The 22,089-nt window shown below is 35.3% G+C and overlaps 1 protein-coding gene across 3 annotated transcripts; it reads right to left on the minus strand.

Annotated features, from left to right (window-relative positions):
• Positions 1 to 6,168: 6,168 nt before the first annotated feature.
• Positions 6,169 to 20,747, minus strand: LOC130046406 (uncharacterized). 3 transcript variants are annotated; one of them, XM_048922607.2, is made up of 5 exons: positions 20,166 to 20,299; positions 15,035 to 17,155; positions 8,966 to 9,012; positions 8,443 to 8,583; positions 6,169 to 7,113 (listed from the first exon to the last, which is right to left on the minus strand). In XM_048922607.2, exons 2-5 carry the CDS (start codon positions 15,214 to 15,216, stop codon positions 6,284 to 6,286), a joined length of 1,200 nt encoding a protein of 399 aa, XP_048778564.2. In that variant the 5' UTR covers positions 15,217 to 17,155; positions 20,166 to 20,299; the 3' UTR covers positions 6,169 to 6,283. The 3 variants fall into 3 exon arrangements, with proteins under 3 accessions (XP_048778564.2, XP_048778566.2, XP_048778565.2); XM_048922609.2 differs by lacking the exon at positions 15,035 to 17,155 and having other exon boundaries at positions 20,166 to 20,747; XM_048922608.2 differs by lacking the exon at positions 20,166 to 20,299 and having other exon boundaries at positions 15,050 to 15,213.
• Between the last annotated feature and the right edge of the window lie 1,342 nt (positions 20,748 to 22,089).

The raw sequence follows: 22,089 nt of genomic DNA on the forward strand, positions 1-22,089 counted from the left end.
ATCTTGATTTGAATAATGCATATGTTCGCAGTTTATCAAATTGTTTGTCTGTATTATCTGAGAGTGTACTACACCACTGATACTTAAATCTTTCATATAACTTATTCGTAACAATTGAAACAAAATGTTATCATGTATAGGGCATTGCATATCCAACTTATTCAAAATATAATAAATGCTACTGATCCAACTGCTTTTGTTATTATCAAATAATACATTGTTTTCATGTACAACATTTTAAATAAGGAATTCACTTGGGAATTCTTTGTAAATATCTCCAACAGGTGTGAAAATGCCCACACCTGGCCCGAATATTTCAAAATGTATTGACTTCTATGAAATAGTAATTTTCATATTGCTATACGTTCTCCAAGACGATTCCTATTTTTCGATATGACATCACAAATTTGGTAAAGAAAGAAATCATTCTTTGCTATAGGCATATATTATTATTAATTTCATATATATCCAGCACTTCATGTAGAATTATGCACAGGTATAATAGATCTCCAAATACCTACTGCTTATGATAATGGCGATTTTGAACAGGGTAAGAGCTGTACGTAGTTGCTACTTTGTTCACAGTAAATTCACGATCCATTATTAAGTAATAATTTGTGTCGTATGTTTCACCTACTTACCAATAGAGTTTAGAATTACAGTCAGAATCAACACCAAATCATATTTCTAAGAGACATAGTTCTTGGCAGCCTTCAATCGAAAACGAAAATTATTCGACCATCATTCCTAACACTGACACTAGATTTTACAGACTCTGAGAATGTAACAGGAGTGGTAGACAACGCACTAACATGACATGGGCAGGGAATCAGAAGAGGCAGCAAGCGTGTGAGATACAAAGGTGTCAGTTGGAATTCACGAAACGTAAGCAGAATTAGAAATACATATGATTTCTTTATTCAAAAGTTAGTTATTGATAACTAGTCCCTAAAAACCATTCAGTTTCCTCAATTTTATCTATTATAAGATTTGGACGTTATCCTAAAACATATAAAAAAGGAATAAGTAATCCAGTTATTTTTGGAGGATATTGAGATTGTGGCCTTCAACTCGACATTTAGATATATCGACGACGCTTTATCTACAACAATCATTTTCATTCATTTGAAAGGTGAAGATAACAAACAGTGATAAATCTCAGAACTCCTATAAGCAATACAGAATAGATAGTGGGCAAACACGGACTCCTGGATATACCAGAGGTGCTTGGAGGAGCAATCATCCCCTGTCGACCGGTCACTTCCGCTGTGAACCCTATCTTGATCAGGTAAACAGTCTAACAATCGGTATGTAACACGTCAGACAGCATTTGCCGCAATGATAGGATGTATTGGCAAACTAGATCGTTTATCGACCATAGAATTTGCGAAATGCTGACTTTAAACGATATTGTTGAAACCTCTGCACCCTCAACTTGTTTGTCAGTAGCCTGCCTCGATTTAAACACTTTATTATATCGAAGCATACAATTCCTAATATAAACTATGGCTAATTTCCTCTAGGTACCCATCGAGCCGTCCCCCTTGATCATCGAGTAATACACAGCCACACGACACTATCAGAACCCCTCTTGTTTTTCAACAAATGTATGAAGGTGTAAGGAATTCCGCAAATAAATTCACGTGAAAATACACAAGATGTACTGATCACGTGGTTGCTCTCCGTCGCTACCTTAAAGGGAAAATTCCGGAAGCATTGAACCTACTTTGGATATTCTGTTTTGCGGCAGACTTCTCCCACGCGGTTGAGTTAAGGCTTTCCCCATAAAATTTTTAATACCAGTGCTGTACATAAATCTACTTTACCGCACTGGCACATTGCACGACGTCACAATGAAAAATACCTCATTACGAAGGTCATGACGTACATATCTACAGTCCTTTTGTGGTTGGAAATGTCAAAATAGTGTTTCGTTATTTACCGCCGCTGTCAAACGGTAAACTGCAATCGCGTAAAAGTTTCAGTCAAATGGGTTATATTAATTGTCTTTGATATTGAAAAAGTTTCAATTTCTTCTTTATATAAAATACATGCTAACGTAATATCCATATTATATTGTGATCTTGATATCGCCCCTAGTCTACACGTATAGTTACTTTCACAATGGACTCATTTGCATAAACAGGGTTTCCGTACATAAAAATTTCATCATTGGCACGACACCCCGAGGTTTTTAAGTGAAAAATGTTTGATTTATGTGACATGTGAACTTCAGTGCCAAAGAAAAGTTAGGAGAGCAAGTTCTGGCTTCAAAAGAAAACATGTTTTTCATGCTAGATTCAACTTCGTATGTGCAAAATTCGCTGCATCTTGCATATTCAATGCAAACATTAGACATTTTAAAAGTCACAATAAACTTGCTCTAAGCACTTTTCAAATTAAGAAATTAATATGCTTTGAAGTTATATTAACTTCAACTTGCATTGATATCTGGATATCGTGCCAATTCAACGATTTATACATACACGATACGTTTTTATCTTGATATTTGATCACGTGATACAGAGTTGATGTAGAGACTGTCGGTCTGGTGAAAAATGTATAAGAGGTCAATCTGCACTTAATGATATATACATATTGTTTTTATATAAAAGGGTTGCGTTTACAGAATTTGTCACAAATTGATCTGTTTATTAACGCTTTTTTCTGACATATTTCTATGGCCCTACTTAACACAACTGCGCACGTTATTTTACTTAAACCAGGGGCAACCACTTATTTACATTGTTGATGGGATTTTCAGACTCTCTGATAAAGCCATATTGTACGGGTACCAAAACGGAATGCTCAAGTGTCTGAAAGATATGAGTGGTATTGGGAGGGAAGACACGATGTGGATGCTATTTTCAAGAGAACAGCCGATAATTACTGATTCCTGTTTCATCGCATTTTCGAAGTTGGTAATAATACTAAATACTTTGTTCTACTTTCAGGTACCGGAAGTAGTTGAAGAAGTTTAAAAAGCACCAAGTTTGTTCAATAACCATTTTCAAACCGTTTATTACTTCGCGAATGCAAGAAAAATCCTAAAAGTGTGACCATCTTTTAATACTACAATTTCCTGCTATGTAGTAAGGAAACTGCATCTTTGTAGAAAGTTGCTATACCAATCGCCTGTAGATAGTTAAATGTGAACATATATATACACCCAATAAACAATTTGCAAGACACATTGCAAGAAACATTTCATGGATAGTTTGAATTATAGCATTGCAGCAATATTGATTTATATGGAAAACAAAGGGGAAAAGTTCATTCGAGTGAAATAATTTGGAAAAAAAGAAACTATAATTTCCTCAGATGAACCCGTGATGACAAGCTCCATTGATATTAAATGTCCAGCTGATTACGACGAGCAATTAGTACAAGAATACTTCAATATTCTCCATCGTCAACTTCCCATAATAATGTAGCAGTAACTAATTCATGACAATAAATTGTTTATGTGGTTGCTTTATGTGAAGTTTAGCCTTCACGTACATGTCATGACTGTGCATGCTCATTTTATTCTTTGTGTATATAACATTTCAAGTTGGTAAGGAAAAAGTGTAAAGATAAAATACGTCATTCATTAAGTATAAATGACAGCAAATAAACACGAATAAAAACAGCTGGCCAGAATATGAAAATGACACAATATGCAATAGATAAAACATCAAACCAGACAAACACTCCAAATAATGAAAAGGAGTTGACTAATGCTACATTATACACTAAACTGGTAACATATGTACAAAGCTTCGTGATTTGTATTTTACCAAAAATACTGGTACTAGTACATTTGATAAGAAAATTGAGATCATTCAATAAAAAATCCTACTAGTGGGCGTTACCTCGCCACATTAACAAGGTAGTCAGATTTGTTATGCCACTGCTCCCCATGAAAATTGGGCTACCTTGTTAACACCCCATAAAACAAACATATGTAACTTAAGGAAAGAGAACAACGAACAGGAAATAAACAAAGTAATACTAAAGAAAATAAAAGCTAGAAACCTGTATAGCGATCGCAGCCCCTAACTGCTTAACATCAAATCCTGCACTAAGGAACTCTCAGTCCTTGACTAAATGGTTCACATTCCAGAATGTGCAGCCCCTGTCTACACATCTCATAACAGAAACATTCAGTTAAATGTGACCAATTGGTAATCGATGACATTGTCCATTGTTTTGGGTTAGCAGCTCCTATATGACTCAATCACGACATATAACCCCTGTCTGCATGACTTAATGATCAAATAGCGAATGTTCACACATTAAGAGTAGGAATACGGATGTATTTATTGAGCGCAGTTGAATTCCATCTACCCATGTTTTGTATCTGAAGATTAGAGAACCCAGATGCTGCAACGGTAGTTCCTGCTCCTATTCTAAAGCTATGCGTTTGATAACGCTGCAAGTCAAGATTACAGAATGCCAGAGCGGAACGAAGATGCTGTGTAACGAATTGTTTTGAAACTGAGAAGCAGTACATGAAAGAAAAAAAGTGGTTCAGACTGAGACGAATGTTTTGTAATTTGAAATACTGTGGAATCATTTTAATTCGTGGGGACCAATGTTTGTGGGTAAGTAAAATTTTGCTGGTTCGTGGGGACGTAATTTCATGGATAAACAATACGATGCCACTAGATGATATTGACTCTACTTGCTTTTAAAAAAAATATTCGAGGACACGTAAATTCGTGGGTAAGAGTGACCCACAAAAACCACGAACATCAATCCACCACGAACAATGATGATTCCAAAGCACTGATTAAGCGTAGCACAGGGGCAAATAATTGGTTGTTTAGCACTTTGGTGTAACCTAAGAGTAGTAACATTTGTCTTTGAATTTCGAAATGTGGAATATTGATGTCAATAACTTGTTGCTGGTCGGGCCCATTTCGGAATGAAATATTTCTAACCAACAGAAAATGCTGGGTTAGGCCGGGTGTCTAGGTGATTTCCCGAATCCTCAAGAAAGCGCAAAATGCTAAAAATGAACATGGCTCTTAAAAAGTGTCTAAGGAAAGTTGATGAGGTGGTGTGATTTAGGGCCTTCACAAGTTGAATTACAATAGGTGGCGTTATTGGAAGTCTGGACTCCGACAAAGGCTTAAACCTGATAACATTTTCTTGATAATGAAATGTTGCGTAATGTCTTGGTAACCTTCTAGGTGAAAAATAAAGCTTAAGGAATATACAAGTGGTCGAGCAGATCAAGCTGCCAGATTCTTTAGGAAACAGTGTGCACTGAATGCTGACAAGTGGTTGAGAGAAGGAGGTATTGGTTTTGCTGATTGCCCAAAACTCCAAGAGATAAAAGTCTTGTATTCAGTGAAAGCCGATTTGTACGCAGAAATGGGAATATGGGAAGTTGACTTTTATAAAAAGTTTTGAGAAAATAAGTACTTTGTTTGACGGATTAGGGATTTTGTCATTCTCTTTAAGAACTGGAATTTACAAAACCTTAATAGTTCGTGTAGAAAGAAAACTTAAAGACCACTTTTTCTCACATTAACACCAGTGTGAGATCGACTTTACCCATGTGAGACAGCCATGTGAGATTTTTCTGTCTCAAACTGCTGCGACGTCACTTGATTGTGACGTCATATATTTTTTCATTATTTATGTTACACGGTGAAGATTTACGTTACATGGTGAAATAAACATATTTTGTATTATTTTATTTAAATTTTAATGCAGTATACTTTCTCGTGGACAACCTTGGGTTTTTTAGTTTACACTTAAAGTGTAAACCATTTTCGGGCATGCTCTTTCTGCCTATCTAATTAGTTTTTGCATCGAAGTTGAAATGAGGATTTTGATAATCTTTAATTTTCTCAAAGCTCCTAAATTTATGTGCTAAACTGTAGGTAAAATGTGAGAAAAATAATCCTTCATTATATACTCGTGTGGGATAGGGAAATCACACCTCTGGAACAAGATTCGCTGTCTAGAAATCGGCAAAGCCTCGTGCTAGACTAGGAATCTTGTCCCCTCGGTCGAATTTCCCTGTCCCACACTCGTACTAATGAAGGATTCTATTAATCACAAACGAATTACAATCATTCATCGCTATTTGTAAGAACGTTATTATAGTCTAAGTGATATAAAATGTAAATCAAGTAGGTGACAGTTTCAGATAATACAATCACAAGATTGATCTTGTTTTTATCGTTGAAAGTTACGTTTAATCTGTATTAGTACATGCTGATCCACATAAGTTTTTACAAGTATTTGTCATACAAGATTAAAAACAAAATACATATGTGAATGATCTCTACTCATGGATAATTTCAAGATATGTGTCCATTTGACTGGTTAGCTCGCTTTGACAGATCGATGGACTTTCCACTTCAAAGGTCTGACACTCGGTCCGACTTCCGCTTTCTGACATCCCTTTTGGTGGCGAACCTATCACGTCTATATACGTGTTTAACATACCTACTGGTTTCAGGTAAGAATTATCCGGGGATTCATTAAGATTGTTAGTCACAACATCCAGATAAACTGAACGTCTCTCTTCCAAACTCTCGTCTTCTTGTCTAACACTAAGTTCTTCTGATTTTGTACCAATGACTTCATTTCTTAATTTTGGAAGCATTGGTTTTGTTTCATTACGGATTTCAATTTTCGAAACATCTCCGTTTGAGTTTTGTTGTTTTATTGACGTTTGCGACTCGATTTTGTCGTATCTTGAAATATTTTCCAGCATGCCAGACTCGTTTATTTCTACATAAAGCTCTTCCTCTGCTTCGTTCGTAGCCGATGGCTTGGACTTTTTGCTTGCAGAAATGTTTTTCCTACGCTTTTTCAGTTTTCCGTGAATCTGGTTAATTATTATTATGATCAGAAATAAAGATAATACAGATCCTGTGATTATGATGACCTGTAAGGTTTGTGAGTTACCTCCAGAAGCTGACGTAGGAGTCACAGAATTTGTTTCCTTGGATACCACTGCTAAGGAAGGAATGATATCCGTAGGAATAGGATATACTTCGTCTACTTTTGAACTGTAAGGATTTCTCGTTGATTTTGTTTCGACTTTTGGGGATTTTTCAATTGACTTCATGTCGTTTCCTGCTTCGGTACTTGTTGTAGAAGTGGACGCTATTAGAAAATTAGAAGTGTTAATGCATACATCTTTTATATGAATGTACCAATTTAAGAATTGTCCTCTTTATATAATCCATTAAATAATTCATTATACACACTAATTAGTTGATACTTATATGAAATCAACACTTACCCTGTGTACGTTTATAGTTGTTTTTGTACTCCCTTTCTGTACTTACCAGTAATTAGTCTGCTACACCATTTGTACACCCCTGGTAGTTATTCTACTGATATATCTTTTCTATACACAAGCCGTAATTTATTCCAATACAGCCTTTGTAAAATTACTGATATTCATTTTGATAAACATTTATGCATACTTACCTGTAATTATTTTGATGTACCCCTCGTACATTTACTGGTAGTTATTCTAATATACTATTTGTACAGTTACCGGTAATTTTCTGATACATTCTTTGTACAGTTACCGGTAGTTATTTTGATACATTCTGTGTACAATCACCGGTACTTATTCTGATGCATTGTTTGTACAGTTACCAGTAGTTATTCTGATGTATTCTTTGTATAGTTACCGGTACTTATTCTGATGCATTGTTTGTACAGTTACCGGTAGTTATTTTGATGTATTCTTTGTACAGTTACCGGTTATTATTGTGATACATTGTTTGTACAATCACCGGTAGTTATTCTGATGCATTGTTTGTACAGTTACCGGTAGTTATTCTGATGCATTGTTTGTACAGTTGCCGGTAGTTATTCTGATGTATTCTTTGTATAGTTACCGGTACTTATTCTGATGCATTGTTTGTACAGTTACCGGTAGTTATTTTGATGTATTCTTTGTACAGTTACCGGTTGTTATTGTGATACATTGTTTGTACAATCACCGGTAGTTATTCTGATGCATTGTTTGTACAGTTACCGGTAGTTATTCTGATGAATTGTTTGTACAGTCACCGGTAGTTATTCTGATGTATTCTTTGTATAGTTACCGGTACTTATTCTGATGCATTGTTTGTACAGTTACCGGTAATTATTTTGATGTATTCTTTGTACAGTTACCGGTTATTATTGTGATACATTGTTTGTACAATCACCGGTAGTTATTCTGATGCATTGTTTGTACAGTTACCGGTAGTTATTCTGATGAATTGTTTGTACAGTCACCGGTAGTTATTCTGATGCATTGTTTGTACAGTTACCGGTAGTTATTCTGATACATTCTTTGTACATTGTCAGTTTTTCCTCCACACCCGTTGCACTCGTGGCGGTATCTTTTCCTTATACACTTGTATACAGTTATTCTGTTTCACCCTTTCTACTCCCACCGGTAAATGTTTTGCTAACAATTTGTATTCTTACCGGTACTTGTTTTGACACACCCTATATGGGGACTACAAACTTCATCCGCACTACATTTACACTGGAAACCACAGTTCTCCCCGTAAGACAGGTATGGACAAGTAGTGGAACAGTTATCTCCATAGGAACCCGTAGGGCAGGCTACAGAAAAAAATGAAAGTAAGATGATAAAACTCTTAATGTTGTTAGAGACAACGTGAATACGTAATAAGTTAAGATTTACAACGGTTTGTACTAGGAGAGAATAAAATGCAAGTCAGAACACAATTCAAAACTGTGGCGGGTCCAGAGAGTGGGGGGGGGGGGGGTTCTGGGGATTGGACCTCCCCACTTTCGTAAGAAAATTTTGCTAAAAAGGTAAAATTAACGCATTTTGAGGGTGGATAACCCCTTCAAAACCAAAATTATGGTAGAACCCCCTTTAAGAATTCCTGGATCCGCCCCTGCAAAGTAAATAATTCATGTTTTGACTTCGTGTTTTAATTGTTACATCATATTGATGGAGAAATAGAGAGTGACTTACGAATGCATCCACCATTGTGATGGTAAAAATTCGTGCAGCACTTGCCTCTGGAAAAAAGTTTTGTAATTAGATTTTATCTTCCAATAAATCTAACAAGAGAATCTATATAATGATATTTTGAATACATTTGTATGTTTACCAAGGATGATATTTTGGAATTAGCGGAAATTTGTAAATTCAATAGGCAACATATTAAGAAGAAAAAAATGAACCCATCAATAAAATGTCATGTGTATTTACATAGCCCCATGGATCCACTAGTTTCATTTCACTCACAAGATACTATTCCAAGTGAAAAATGAAGATAACGGAACAGTGATCAATCTCATAACTCCCACAAGCAATACGAAATAGATAGTTGGGCAAACACGGACCCCTGGACACACCAGAGGTGGGATCAGGTGCCTAGGAGGAGTAAGTATCCCCTGTCGACCGGTTACACCCGACGTGAGCCCTATATCCTGTTCAAGTAAACGGAGTTATACGCAGTCAAAATCAGTGTGCCAAGAATGGCTTAACAATCGGTATGAAACACGTCAGACAACACAAGTCTTATATCATTAGTCATACGTCGTTGACTGAAATCGGGAAACATACCCATCGGGAAGTTGTTGCGCGGTAAAGCGGACCGAGTTTGCGAGGTTTGTTTCCGCGAAAAGACCGAGAACTGATTCCGATATTCACTAAACAACCTATCTATTGCATATATGACGCCACAATTAGGTTAAGTAGGTATCTACAAAGCGGCCAATTAAGGCTCACTTAAAATCGGGGTACTTTAAAATCTACAGGTATGAAAGGGGAATATAACGAACAGTAATCAGTCTCAACTCCTCTAAGCAATACAAAATAGAGTTGGGCAAACACGAACCCCTGGACACACCAGAGGTGGGATCAGGTGCCTAGGAGGAGTAAGTATCCCCTGTCGACAGATCACACCCGCCGTGAGTCCTATATCTTGACCAGCTCTACGGAGTTATCCTTAGTCAAAATCAATGTGCCGAGAACGGCCTAGCAATCGGTATGAAACATGTCCGACAGCATTTGACCCAATGAAAGGTTGTTCTGGCAAACTATATTTTGTGTATCAAATGAGTTGAGCGATATAAACACCATATGCAGTTGATAACGGAATATTGCAACATAAATAGGGGAAATTGACGATGTACAAGCTGAAATCATCCCGTTTGACATAAAGTTGAGTTGTTAGTTTGCCGTTTAACATCTACTTTCGATAAAATATCTAGGAAGCAGAAGTACACGACTCTGTGGTGTCTTTTATTTCGAGTTCACAGGGATATATCGAAATCATTGATTGATTGTATCTTGTTTAACGTCTCTCTCTCTCTCTCTCGATCGATCGATCGGTCGATCTATCGAGTTTCACTCATATGAGCCGTCAACAAGACCGGTGAAATTTAGGCCTTTGCTCGGCATTTACGGTCATTTAGCAGTGAGGATTCTTTATTATGCCACACCTATTGTGACATGGAACATCCGTTTTTAAGGTCATCTCTGAGGACCCATGACATTCACACCTTATACCGAGCGTTTGGCGATGGAACTGTCACTATTTTAACGACTTAGGTCTGTCGTGGCCGGGATTCGAACCCCGGCCTTCCGCATACGGGACGAACGCTTTAATCTCTAGGCCACCACGTCGGTTTATCGAAATGATTGATCGATTATAAAATATAGGCCTAAGCTCGGCGCTTATGGCCATTGAGCAGGGAAGGATCTTTATCGTGCCACACCTGCTGTGACACGGGGCCTTGGATTTTACGGTCTCAGCCGAAGGACCGCCCTATTTAGTCGCCTCCTACGACAAGCAAGGGGGTACTGACGACCTATTCTAACCCGGATCCCCACGGGTTTTATCGAAATGACATATGAATGAAAATTATTATTGTTAATATGTGGCAGGGTGATCTTTATATCTAATTGAATTTTCTACATTTTTCAATACTAAGCTCTGCTATATTAATTGAATGAAATCTATTCACAACATTCTATTGACCAGGTTGTTTGTAGGAATTCACTCACTCTAGCTAAAACCAGTTTAATAACTTTTTCTTCTATAAATAAGTTTCGCGGGCTTTTTCATCAGTGCAGGAAATTTGTTTTCGAGGGAGTAGACCTATACATGTAGCTGCCCGTTGTGCCACACCTTAAGGTATATATTTGAAATGTTTATTATTAACTGATTGATAATTATGTACGTTGAACTATTTTTTTATCAGTATATTTCTCTACTATGAAATGACCGTTTTTTGATCAAGGACTATAAATTTTGTTACTTTTTGAAGTAAAGTAATAAAGTCGATCATATACATTTCATTGGAATATTTTGACTTCTTTAAAGGGAAATACGAATATGAATTTATGTAATTGTATATTTTGTTGCATATGTAATGTGGTGTGTGATTTGTTAATTTCAGATCTGCCATTGCCTTTAGTTGTTAATAAATTTAATAAAACCTACGTCGCTTGGTTATATTTGGCGTCGCCGGTTATCCCGCATCAACTTTGTAAGGCAATGGCTTGTGGTAACAACGGATGGCGGAATTCATGGGTAGATCTCTCTACATATTAATATCGTGGACGCCGTGAGTACTTTGTGCTGGATTTCACACCTACCCGACAACGACAATGGCGGCTCACCCGACCGTGAAGTCATTACAAAAAGAGGTTACCGCATTGCAGAATAAAATCAGTGAAATGGGCTGGGAAAATACTGAAGCGAAAACAGTGTATGTACAACGAGATCGAACACTTCCCAAATTTAACGGTTACAACATGGACATCGAGGACTGGATAGAGGATGTCCATTACGCAGCACGCGGAACAACGACAGAAGAGGGCGCGGATCTAATCTACCAACACCTATCTGGAAATGCGAGAGACGAAATCAAGTTCCTGGATGGAAATGTGAGAAAAAATCCGTTGCAAATGATCAATGTATTAAGAGAAGCTTTCGGGGATAAAGAAAATGCTATGAAACTACAAAAGAAATTTCTAGATAGAAAACAGAGCGAAAGTGAAACTCTACGTCAATATTCATACGCACTTATGGATATCATGAAAAAGTTATTGCGCAAGGATTCGTCAGTGTTTAGGAATGAAGATAAAGCCATGCGTGACCAGTTTTCAGGAAACGTCAGGGATACCTTTCTACGGAAACATCTAAAGCGTATTCTGCGGACACAGCCGGATATAACATTTATCGAACTTCGTGAGGAGGCTACACTCTGGGCAGAGGAAGACGAAAACACCGATGTAAAAGACTCAAGTGAAAAACAAATTGAGAAATCAAATGAAACGAAACTTGATATGTCAACAAAACAATCGGAAAGCGGAAGTGAAAGCAGAATCAAAGAACTGTCCGAAATGTTGAAGAAACAATCGCGACAAATAGACAGTTTAACAAAAGCAGTTAATTCAACGCAAAGGTATGAACCTGACTGGTATTATGAACGACCACTGATATGTTTTGGATGCAAGAAGCAGGGCCACAAAATAGCTGACTGTCCATCAAAATCCGAGTCTACAAATGCAGATTCAAAACGTCAGTCTACAAAAGCTCCACCGGAAAACAACAGCCCTTCGTAATGCCGAGTCCAGTTATAGAAGGGAATCAAACGGACTCTTGGAGAATGAACACTCGATTAGTCGGTAAATGTCCTACTACATTTGTAAATATGAACGGTGTTAAAGTAAATTGTTTAGTAGATACTGGTTCATCAGTTTCAACAGTGACTGAATCTTTTTATCAAAAACATTTAAAAGCAGCAAGCAAACTGAATACTGACATTGTGTTTTCACTGAAAGCTACAAATGGATTTTCTATTCCATTCATTGGATACGTAGAGGTCAACATAGAGGTCATGGGTCAGCTATTAGAGCAAGTTGGAGTATTAATAGTGAAGGACTCTGTTGACTATGAAACTCGACAACGCAAAGAGAAAATTCCGGCTATTTTAGGAATGAACACTATTTCACTTTGTAGAAAGCTATTGGAAACACAACATGGCACTGATTACACAGAAAAAGTAGAAGAGATTTCAGTGAACAACAAGTTAAAGGAACAATTCAAAGCGTGTAACAGAAATGTAAAACATGATGTCATAGGATATGTGAAAGTCTGTGCTAAATCTCCAGTTCGCATTCCTGGAAAATCAGTGACTGTTATCAATGGTACAGGACCAAAGCTACCAAGATTATATGAAGCAATGGTGGAACCTTTAGCATCTAATCAGCATTTGTCGTCAAATATTATTGTCGTTCGTACTTTAACCAAAGTGAACCGGGGATTTTTGAGTTTCCGCATAGCAAACGTTGGCAGTGACGAAGTGTGGCTAGCACCCAGAGCAAGAGTTGCAGTTCTTGTACATGGTGAGATAGTTGAAAATCATTCTAACATTGAATTTACCAGGCATGGAAACATTAAACCGCCGTGACGTTACCAAATCTGTTTCAAGATGACAATTCTATACATATTATGTCTGATATTATGAACTTTTTTTGTTGCTTTGTGTTTTCATGTAAATATTATTAGTAGGAAGTATGTGGCTGTTTATATTTGATTAATGTTTTTCATTTATCGAGACGCTAAATTTAAAGCTGGGGAGTATGTGGCAGGGTGATCTTTATATCTAATTGAATTTTCTACATTTTTCAATACTAAGCTCTGCTATATTAATTGAATGAAATCTATTCACAACATTCTATTGACCAGGTTGTTTGTAGGAATTCACTCACTCTAGCTAAAACCAGTTTAATAACTTTTTCTTCTATAAATAAGTTTCGCGGGCTTTTTCATCAGTGCAGGAAATTTGTTTTCGAGGGAGTAGACCTATACATGTAGCTGCCCGTTGTGCCACACCTTAAGGTATATATTTGAAATGTTTATTATTAACTGATTGATAATTATGTACGTTGAACTATTTTTTTATCAGTATATTTCTCTACTATGAAATGACCGTTTTTTGATCAAGGACTATAAATTTTGTTACTTTTTGAAGTAAAGTAATAAAGTCGATCATATACATTTCATTGGAATATTTTGACTTCTTTAAAGGGAAATACGAATATGAATTTATGTAATTGTATATTTTGTTGCATATGTAATGTGGTGTGTGATTTGTTAATTTCAGATCTGCCATTGCCTTTAGTTGTTAATAAATTTAATAAAACCTACGTCGCTTGGTTATAAATAGATAAAACTTCGTCGATATATCTTAATGTCGAATTGAAGGCCACACCAAGAGGGTTTTTTTTTCTCACTTATAACTTTTTGAATAAATTTTGCTTCATAGGAATAAAAAAAAACTGGTCAGCTGACAAAGTAAGCACAATTCGTGCCCATGGGAATTCCAACAGATTCTTGGAAGACCTGATCACCAAAGACCACGAAGATATTGTCAATGATGAACTCCAGCATATTATTTATTTTATCTTCAGAGACTTGTGCGTGCAATCAGAGTGGTGTTTAACAAAGTAATTTTTTGGATGAGTGATTTGTTGTCAAAAAATCTAGTATTTAATTCATCGTGAGGAATGGTTGTGCGAAGTGTTGAAAAGTCATAGGTTTTGATGTTGTTGATTTGAGAAAAGTTTTGTGATTTCAAATTCACTGAAAGTTGTTTAGAATGTTTTTAGTATCCACACTTGATGTACACCAATTCTGGCATATGTGGTCGCACAGTACGTTTGAAGTTTCTCATTCAAAGTTGTAAATATTTTCGTGAGGAGCAAATATAGGGGCTTTGTAGAACGCTTACTGGATCCAGCAATGTATCTTTTTGAGTGTTTTTATGAAGTTTAGAAATCCAGTATAAGTACGGTAACTCATATTCATCCGACCCATTGACTGAAATATTAAATTCGTCTAAAACTGAAGCATGGTTTTGAAGAATTTCATCTTTTGAAAGGGTAGTTAGATTATATGTAAGATTACCAAAAATGGAATTAATGCCAAGTTCGTTTAAAATACAATATGTAATAAGAGTACATATAGAAATATTAATATTATGTCCATTTTAACAGTTTGATATTTATCTAGGTACATACCCTTGTTCTACGTACCCATCGTTAACACAGTTTCCTTTAGTTGCTGTTTCTGCATTGAGTGATAAAACCAATAAGGCCAATCCTATGTTTAGACCTCTCCATGAATTAAAAATGTTCATATGAAATATTAAATCCATTCCGTCTATGCTTTCTAAACTTACATTGAAAACTCTTTGACCCATTTCCCTTCAAACATTTATTGTTCAATAATAGTCAAGTGTGCTATATCCTGATGGAATATTAGAGAACACGGAAGATTCATTAATTGTATGCACGTTTTCACACACTAGAAACAAATTATGCAATTGAACCAGTAAAACATTATGCATATATTCGACATTCCAAATGTTGTAATACTTGATCTTGTATAATATTGTATTTGTCTTCTTTAGTTTTCTTTCCATTTTCCATTTGTATTGTATATTTTTCATTAGTATTGTATTCGAGGAATTGTTTATTTTGATTAGTTATGAAGAATTTTATTGGTCAAGTTTTAGTCTGTATCGTATTGAAAACTAGCGAAATGTTCTGAATGCTCAACCACAACATAAACTGACCCTCTTTTTTCTGCATGTAAAACTTATACGGTACCAATTTTGATGCATGAATAGTTTAAACACGAGGTTGATGAGTGACAGAGTTAGAATCTACATGTAAGTAAACAGTAGTCATCAAAAATATATTGCCTATGGTTTGATAATTGAACCATAGTTTACACCAATGAGATTGATTGTAACAAGCCAAAATAAACAATCCCTCAGATACAATATACGCAAATGAAAAATAATATACAATTCAAATAAACAATTATACAGTACAAATGAAAATCCATTAATGCAAAAGAAAATTATAAAACCAAAAGGAAAATATAAAATACAAATGGGAAAAATACAATAAAACGAAAAAAAATATATAATTCAAATAAAAAATATGCAATACAGAATGTATATTTTTACAATACAAATGAAAAATCATGCAATACAAATGGAAAATATAAAAAAAAAAACAATTCAACATTTGACATGCCATAATACGAATTGACAATTAGCCGAGTCGATATTTATATCTGACCCTGAATATTTTTCTTCTTTTTTTTCTTCTATGAAATAAAGTTATTTTCGTGTTGCCATACCTTGAAAGAAAACCGAAAATCTACTTTTATCTAAATCGATTCCAATTTTTTAAACTTTAACGTCACACATTTGGTAAATAACAAAAGTAGAAGCATTTTTAAGTTGTGTATTATTATTATATGAGGTAGAATCAATCACATGTACATGTACGATGGATTTGATCTCAGTCGCCGCTCTCCGAATGCCTACTGCTTATGATGATTGTTGGACATTTAATAGTAAAGGACAAGAAGTACTCCAAATTACCCCTTTCCCCTTAACGTACAGTATGGTATGGAGGAGAAAGATGAGCAGAAACACAGACATTATGAACTGCACTTTATGCCTTGAAGAAAAAAAATAGAGAAAAAATTCAGCATCGATGTGACCAATGACATTGATCTATGATACAAAAATAATGATTGTTATGCAGAAGTACAAGTAGAAAAGTGAACATTCCCTAGTACACGAAGAAGAAAAAACTAGAAAACATTTCTCTTTCATCCACTGTAAATTGTAGGAAAATATTAGATCCATGGGTCAGAACGTGAACAACATTAACTGATAATGAAGTATTCTCCATCATTTCCTGGCTGTTCGATTTATGGAGACTTATTGTTTTTGCTGGTTCTTATTATTCCCCCGCTTCTTGTTCATCTGCTTCTTTCTCGCACCCACAGGGTTTTGACACAATCTGAGCAAACTTGTGTTATTTAGTATAATAGGAGGAAAGGGAACTAACAAACTGCCGTTAACTTCTCGGGTGCTCGCTTCAAACTCTTACAACTTCGGTATTAATTATGATGATAATGTATGAAGTTTTCCCAGTCGAAATCCAGAACTTTGTTCTGTTTTGTAATACACAAATCGTTCACCTGATTTCACAGAAACTTTGAAAAAATAAGTCCAACTTCCGAGAATTAGCCTTGCACCATTTTCTCCACGCAATTTCCTTCATTACGTTGGATTTTACGCATCCTTCATCCTTTGCAGTCCATGTTAGGGTTACCTTTAAAATATAGCTACTTGTGGTCACCCTCACAATATTTAAATGAATGTTGATCGTCCGTTTTCACCACCTATTAACCTCCGAGTTCAAACGGGTCAACCATATTTAAACTTCATTATAGGTGTTCAGCACTGAATGACTCAAATTTAAAAGGTGCAAGGCAATTGGAAAATACTACTACCTTTGTTGCGGAACTTCGCCGGAAATTTATGGTTTGGGGTGGTTTTATATTGAATAATGAAGTATGACCCTATTATTATGTATTTCTTATTTACAGATTCAGTTCTGGGACATACAGTTCATATAGTTTATGCACTAAGCTCTGTCCCAGGAAGAACTACTAGGATATATCTCGCCTGTTAACATAACGAAGTTGCATGCTGACATAGATGAATTGTATTTCGACATAAATATGTTGCATGTCTGTATTATTATCTCGCATGTCAACATAATTAAGATGCATCTCAACATAAATAAGTTGCAGAGAGCATATTGGAAGTCCCACGTGGGCAATATTTGAGACTTTTGGAATATTTTACAAATTCTTATCTGATTACATTTTTCTTATCCGAATCGACAAATTCATCAAATTGAATGTGTGAGGTGTCCACAACCTACCGCTGTCAGAACATTTTTAAAAATTCGTTATATCTCAAATAGTTTTCTTTTTAAAGTAAGTTAAACATAGCATTGTTTCTTGCAAAAATATCGACGTTTATTGACAACGTCTTGGAAAGGTGACAAGCAAGATTACGTGAAAATGTTTCTTTGGTGCAAGGATTTAATGGTTTACATAAATATATCTACCTTTTCAATTAAATGGGTTAGAGTATTTCCATTTCTAATTGGAATTGAAAGAAATCTATGAAATAAAGGAAAATTTTATCAGATTTTAAATAAGTGTGACATTAAAAGCGAAAATACTATTTTGTCAAACAGCGAAAATGATTTAACTGTCCATACATTTTTTCTAGCTGAGACTATGATACCCTTCCTCAAAAATATATTAAGATGAAGTTTAGAAAGAACAACTATGATTTTGGGCCAGGTATTTTATACACACAGCAATATATTACTTCTGTAGTTGTTGGTATATCTAGTTTGTTTTGTTGGAGGCTCTTAGTTTTCGTTAGTATACGCCACGGTTGCCGATCTTAAAGGAGATTTCGTTTTGTTTTCTATGTAAACATATCTTCTTCCCCGTATTCCCAAAATGTCCACATGTTGTACTTTAATACAATGCAGATAGGTTTGTCAAGTTTACAAGGAAAACACTTTGGACCATTTTAAAGTATTTTCTAAAGCTATATTCAACTCAATCTAATAAAGATAATTTTTTGTACAATGTATAAGTATATGTGTGTGGAATCATGGGAAGGGTTTGAATTCACTAAATATAACTCTTTTAGCTGATGCCTAAAATCAGGATTATTGAAATGTGGGCAATAATGTTAGAAATATTCTATTGTTTTTAGGACTTAACTATACATATACGACGGTCGTAACAGTGGAGTATTTTGAAAGGGAGGGGTGCACCATCTAAAATGGCTGATTTATGATTATTGTTATTATTTGCTAAAAAGAGTCTAGGTTTGATATGTATGTACATGTTATAACTCTGAATTTTGAACTCTTTGTCATTTGTCAGAAGCATATAAGATCTTACAAATGATCTACAAATTAGATATATGAATTGTGATCGGGAAAAAATTTGTGCGGAGAACGACCGTCGTGGGTAAAAAAAAAGTGTTTAAATACTTTATAACGTCATTTGTTTACGTACGTTACATCAACATTCATTACATCGTGACTGATAAATAAGTACAGCAAAAGCAAATATGTCTATTGAATGTTATCAAAATGGCTACCGTGATTTTTATAAGCATATTATTTGTCATGAAACATTTCCTCCTTGCATCATTCATACAGTCATAAAATAAGGAATTACATCATTAATTACAAATGACCTATTATCATTTACGTCTACTTAGCGTTACTGTTTCACATGACTGTGCTATTTTACCTCATATGACAGTACTAATTCTCCTTAAAATTATATATATATATATATATATATATATATATATATATATATATATACTTGACTTTTCATATTAAAAAAAATAATTTGAAATGAACTTGGCCACATATTTCACATCTTTGTATAGATTTTTTTTGTGTTTTATTTCAAATTCATGTTAAGAAATAATGCATTCAACTCCGTTTACCTGATCAGGATCTACGGCTCACGGCGGATGTGACAGGTCGACAGGGGATGCTTACTCCTCCTAAGCACCTGAACCCAACCCTGCTGTGTCCAGGGGTCCGTGTTTGCCCAATTATCTATTTTGTATTGCTTATAGGAGTTTTGAGATTGATCACTGTTCGTTATCTTCGCCTTTCATTGAACAAAATTTTGCATGTATACATTTATGTAGCCTTATAGAAAAACATAAATTCTTTGAAAATCCGGAGAATCACTCCAGTTTTGGATTCTATAGATTTATGAGACGCACGTGTATTTTCAAAAACAAAATCAGTTTCATACACACTTGGTCTTGAACAAATTATTTGGACATTTAAGATATAAGATAACATAATTTTTCATTTTACGTGCGGATAAGGCCGATGTCCTCTGCTTACCTTACCGAGTTCTTTCTGTTTGCTTTCATCTTTAAAAAGCATGACCATGCGACAATATAAATTAGAAAATTTGAACAGCAGAGGTAATTTCAACTACAAAAAATAAGATTTCTTCGCTTTGATAAATTAATTTTCTTATACTTTATACATTTTACTATCAGTTTTAAAAAGTTTTTAACATAATGAAATACCAAATGGTTTTGATTTGATGATTTTGTCAAAGTGAAGAGTTATGGCGGTAGGTGGTTTTGATGTAGGCCTATAAAATTCGATTTATTCTCCCCAGGTTATTTCTAAAATTTACAATGCATCAAGACTTTTGCTTACTAAATCTCAAATATTGTGAAGTGCAGGCTTTTATGCTTACCGTTTTCCGTGCTTCACACACCCACACCCACTGATGATATTTACATGCAGACTTGTGATGATAGCAAACAAAACAATGTGTTGGGCGTATTTAAACAATGGTGTATTGAATAAAGGCAAAATATTCCTCATCATTTTATGCTCTCTCCCTGGACTGCTCGGATAATGACTCCAAACTCTACTTCATCCAAATTGACACACATTTCACGATTTTGTAGATTGGCGTATTCACACACTTTCTTGATTTCTTTGTGTTCCTCTAAATTACTTCAGAGTCTCTCATCTGTTTGACGGAAGTCACCTCTGTTTCATCGACCGCATCAGATAATTAATTTACAGCTTTTCTATTGTTCAAACAAGTCCTTTTTCGCAGCCTCATCAATTTTACTTTCGAAGAATGAACAAGTTTTTCCCCTTCAAAGTATGAACAAATCTATTTGGAGCTGACGGATTTCACTGGCATGTTATTGTTACAGAGATCTCTCATATTTCTCAGATGTTTGTAAGTAAAACTTATCACTCCAGATACCTAATAGCTGCATATTAGTATGACTATCATAGTCGTTATTGTATGAAATATGACAGTATCAAAATCTATAAATAGATGTAAATCAGCTCTATAAACTGCAGGTTTTCTTCCTCAAATGAGATAAGGGTAAATTATTTTTTTTGATCACATGATTTGCGAAAATATAATGTATTTTTCTTGATTTAACGATCTTCATGTTTTACTTCACTATCAATTTCAATTCTAGAACTAAATGAGGAATAGGTAATTATTCCAGGCAGCTCTTTCGATATTTCATTATGTGTTGTAGGGGGTCAGATTGCATAATCATACCTAAGTACTTCGTTACTAGCTTGAAAATACGGATGTATATTTAATCGCTGTGATAAAATGTAGAAATTCATTTCAAAATTAAGGATTATCTCCCTCACGCATATCTCTTATCCTTTGACGAATTTGACTCCACTTTTTTGGCACACTGTTTACCCCTAAAATAGTTCTTAGGACCTACACGTTTACTGGTATTTCGGATTTCAAAAGTTTCGGTTGAGCATCCCTGAAGAGACATTATTTGTCAAAATGCGCATATGGTGCATCAAAATTGGTACCGTATAAGTTTTATATTATAATATGTAATACATATGTTCTTGTATTTTTGTTTTCGACTCATTCTGACCCCCACTAGCTATTCTCTTATATATCTTCGTCATTTTCATACTAAATGACATTTTTTTTAAATTCACATCACTGTCTTGTTTTCACTGCCTTTATCAAGTAACAAGCAAAGGCTACTTGGCAAGTCATATTAACTAAGGAACATAAAATAACCTTCGACTTTGCATGACAACGACCACCATCGTCGCCTCATCGCAACAAACCTAGTGTAACAGACCCCTACTGGGCAGTCTGTACCATAAATCTTCACCATCGTCGTCAATGATACATTTCTATAAACTTCATTTTTTTCAGAGTAGAAGGGTGAAGAAAGGGTGAAAATAACGAACACCGATCAATCTCATAACTCCTTTAAGGAATGTAAAATTAAGAGATGGGCGAACACGGACCCCTGGACATACCAGAGATGAGACAAGGTGCCTAGGAGGAGTAAGCATCCTCTATCGACTGGTCACACCCACCATGAGCCCTGTATCTTGATCAGGTAACAGAGTAATCCGTAGTCTAATTCAGTGTGTAAAAGAACAGCCTAAGAATTGCTACGAAACACATCAGACAACATTTGACCCAATGATGAAAGGCGAAGATAAGGAACAGTGACCAATTTCATATGATGTATTGGCAAACTAGATCGTTATAGTGAGCACAGAATTTCAGAAATGCTGATTTTAATCGAGACTGTTGAAACCTCTGTAACATTAACTTGTTTGTCAGTAGATTGCTTCGATCTAAAACTGATCAT

This window comes from Ostrea edulis, chromosome 2 (assembly GCF_947568905.1).
Source record: "Ostrea edulis chromosome 2, xbOstEdul1.1, whole genome shotgun sequence".
NCBI lineage: Eukaryota > Metazoa > Mollusca > Bivalvia > Ostreida > Ostreidae > Ostrea > Ostrea edulis.

Excerpts from the sequence above, each read along its gene's own strand:
- LOC130046406 (XM_048922607.2), bottom strand. The coding sequence starts at position 15,216 with ATGGGTCAAAGAGTTTTCAATGTAAGTTTAGAAAGCATAGACGGAATG. Across the intron at positions 9,013-15,034 it reads GATGGGTACGTAGAACAAGG|AGGCAAGTGCTGCACGAATT; the intron begins GTATGTACCTAG and ends ACTTTTTTCCAG. Across the intron at positions 8,584-8,965 it reads TCACAATGGTGGATGCATTC|CCTGCCCTACGGGTTCCTAT; the intron begins GTAAGTCACTCT and ends TTTTTTCTGTAG.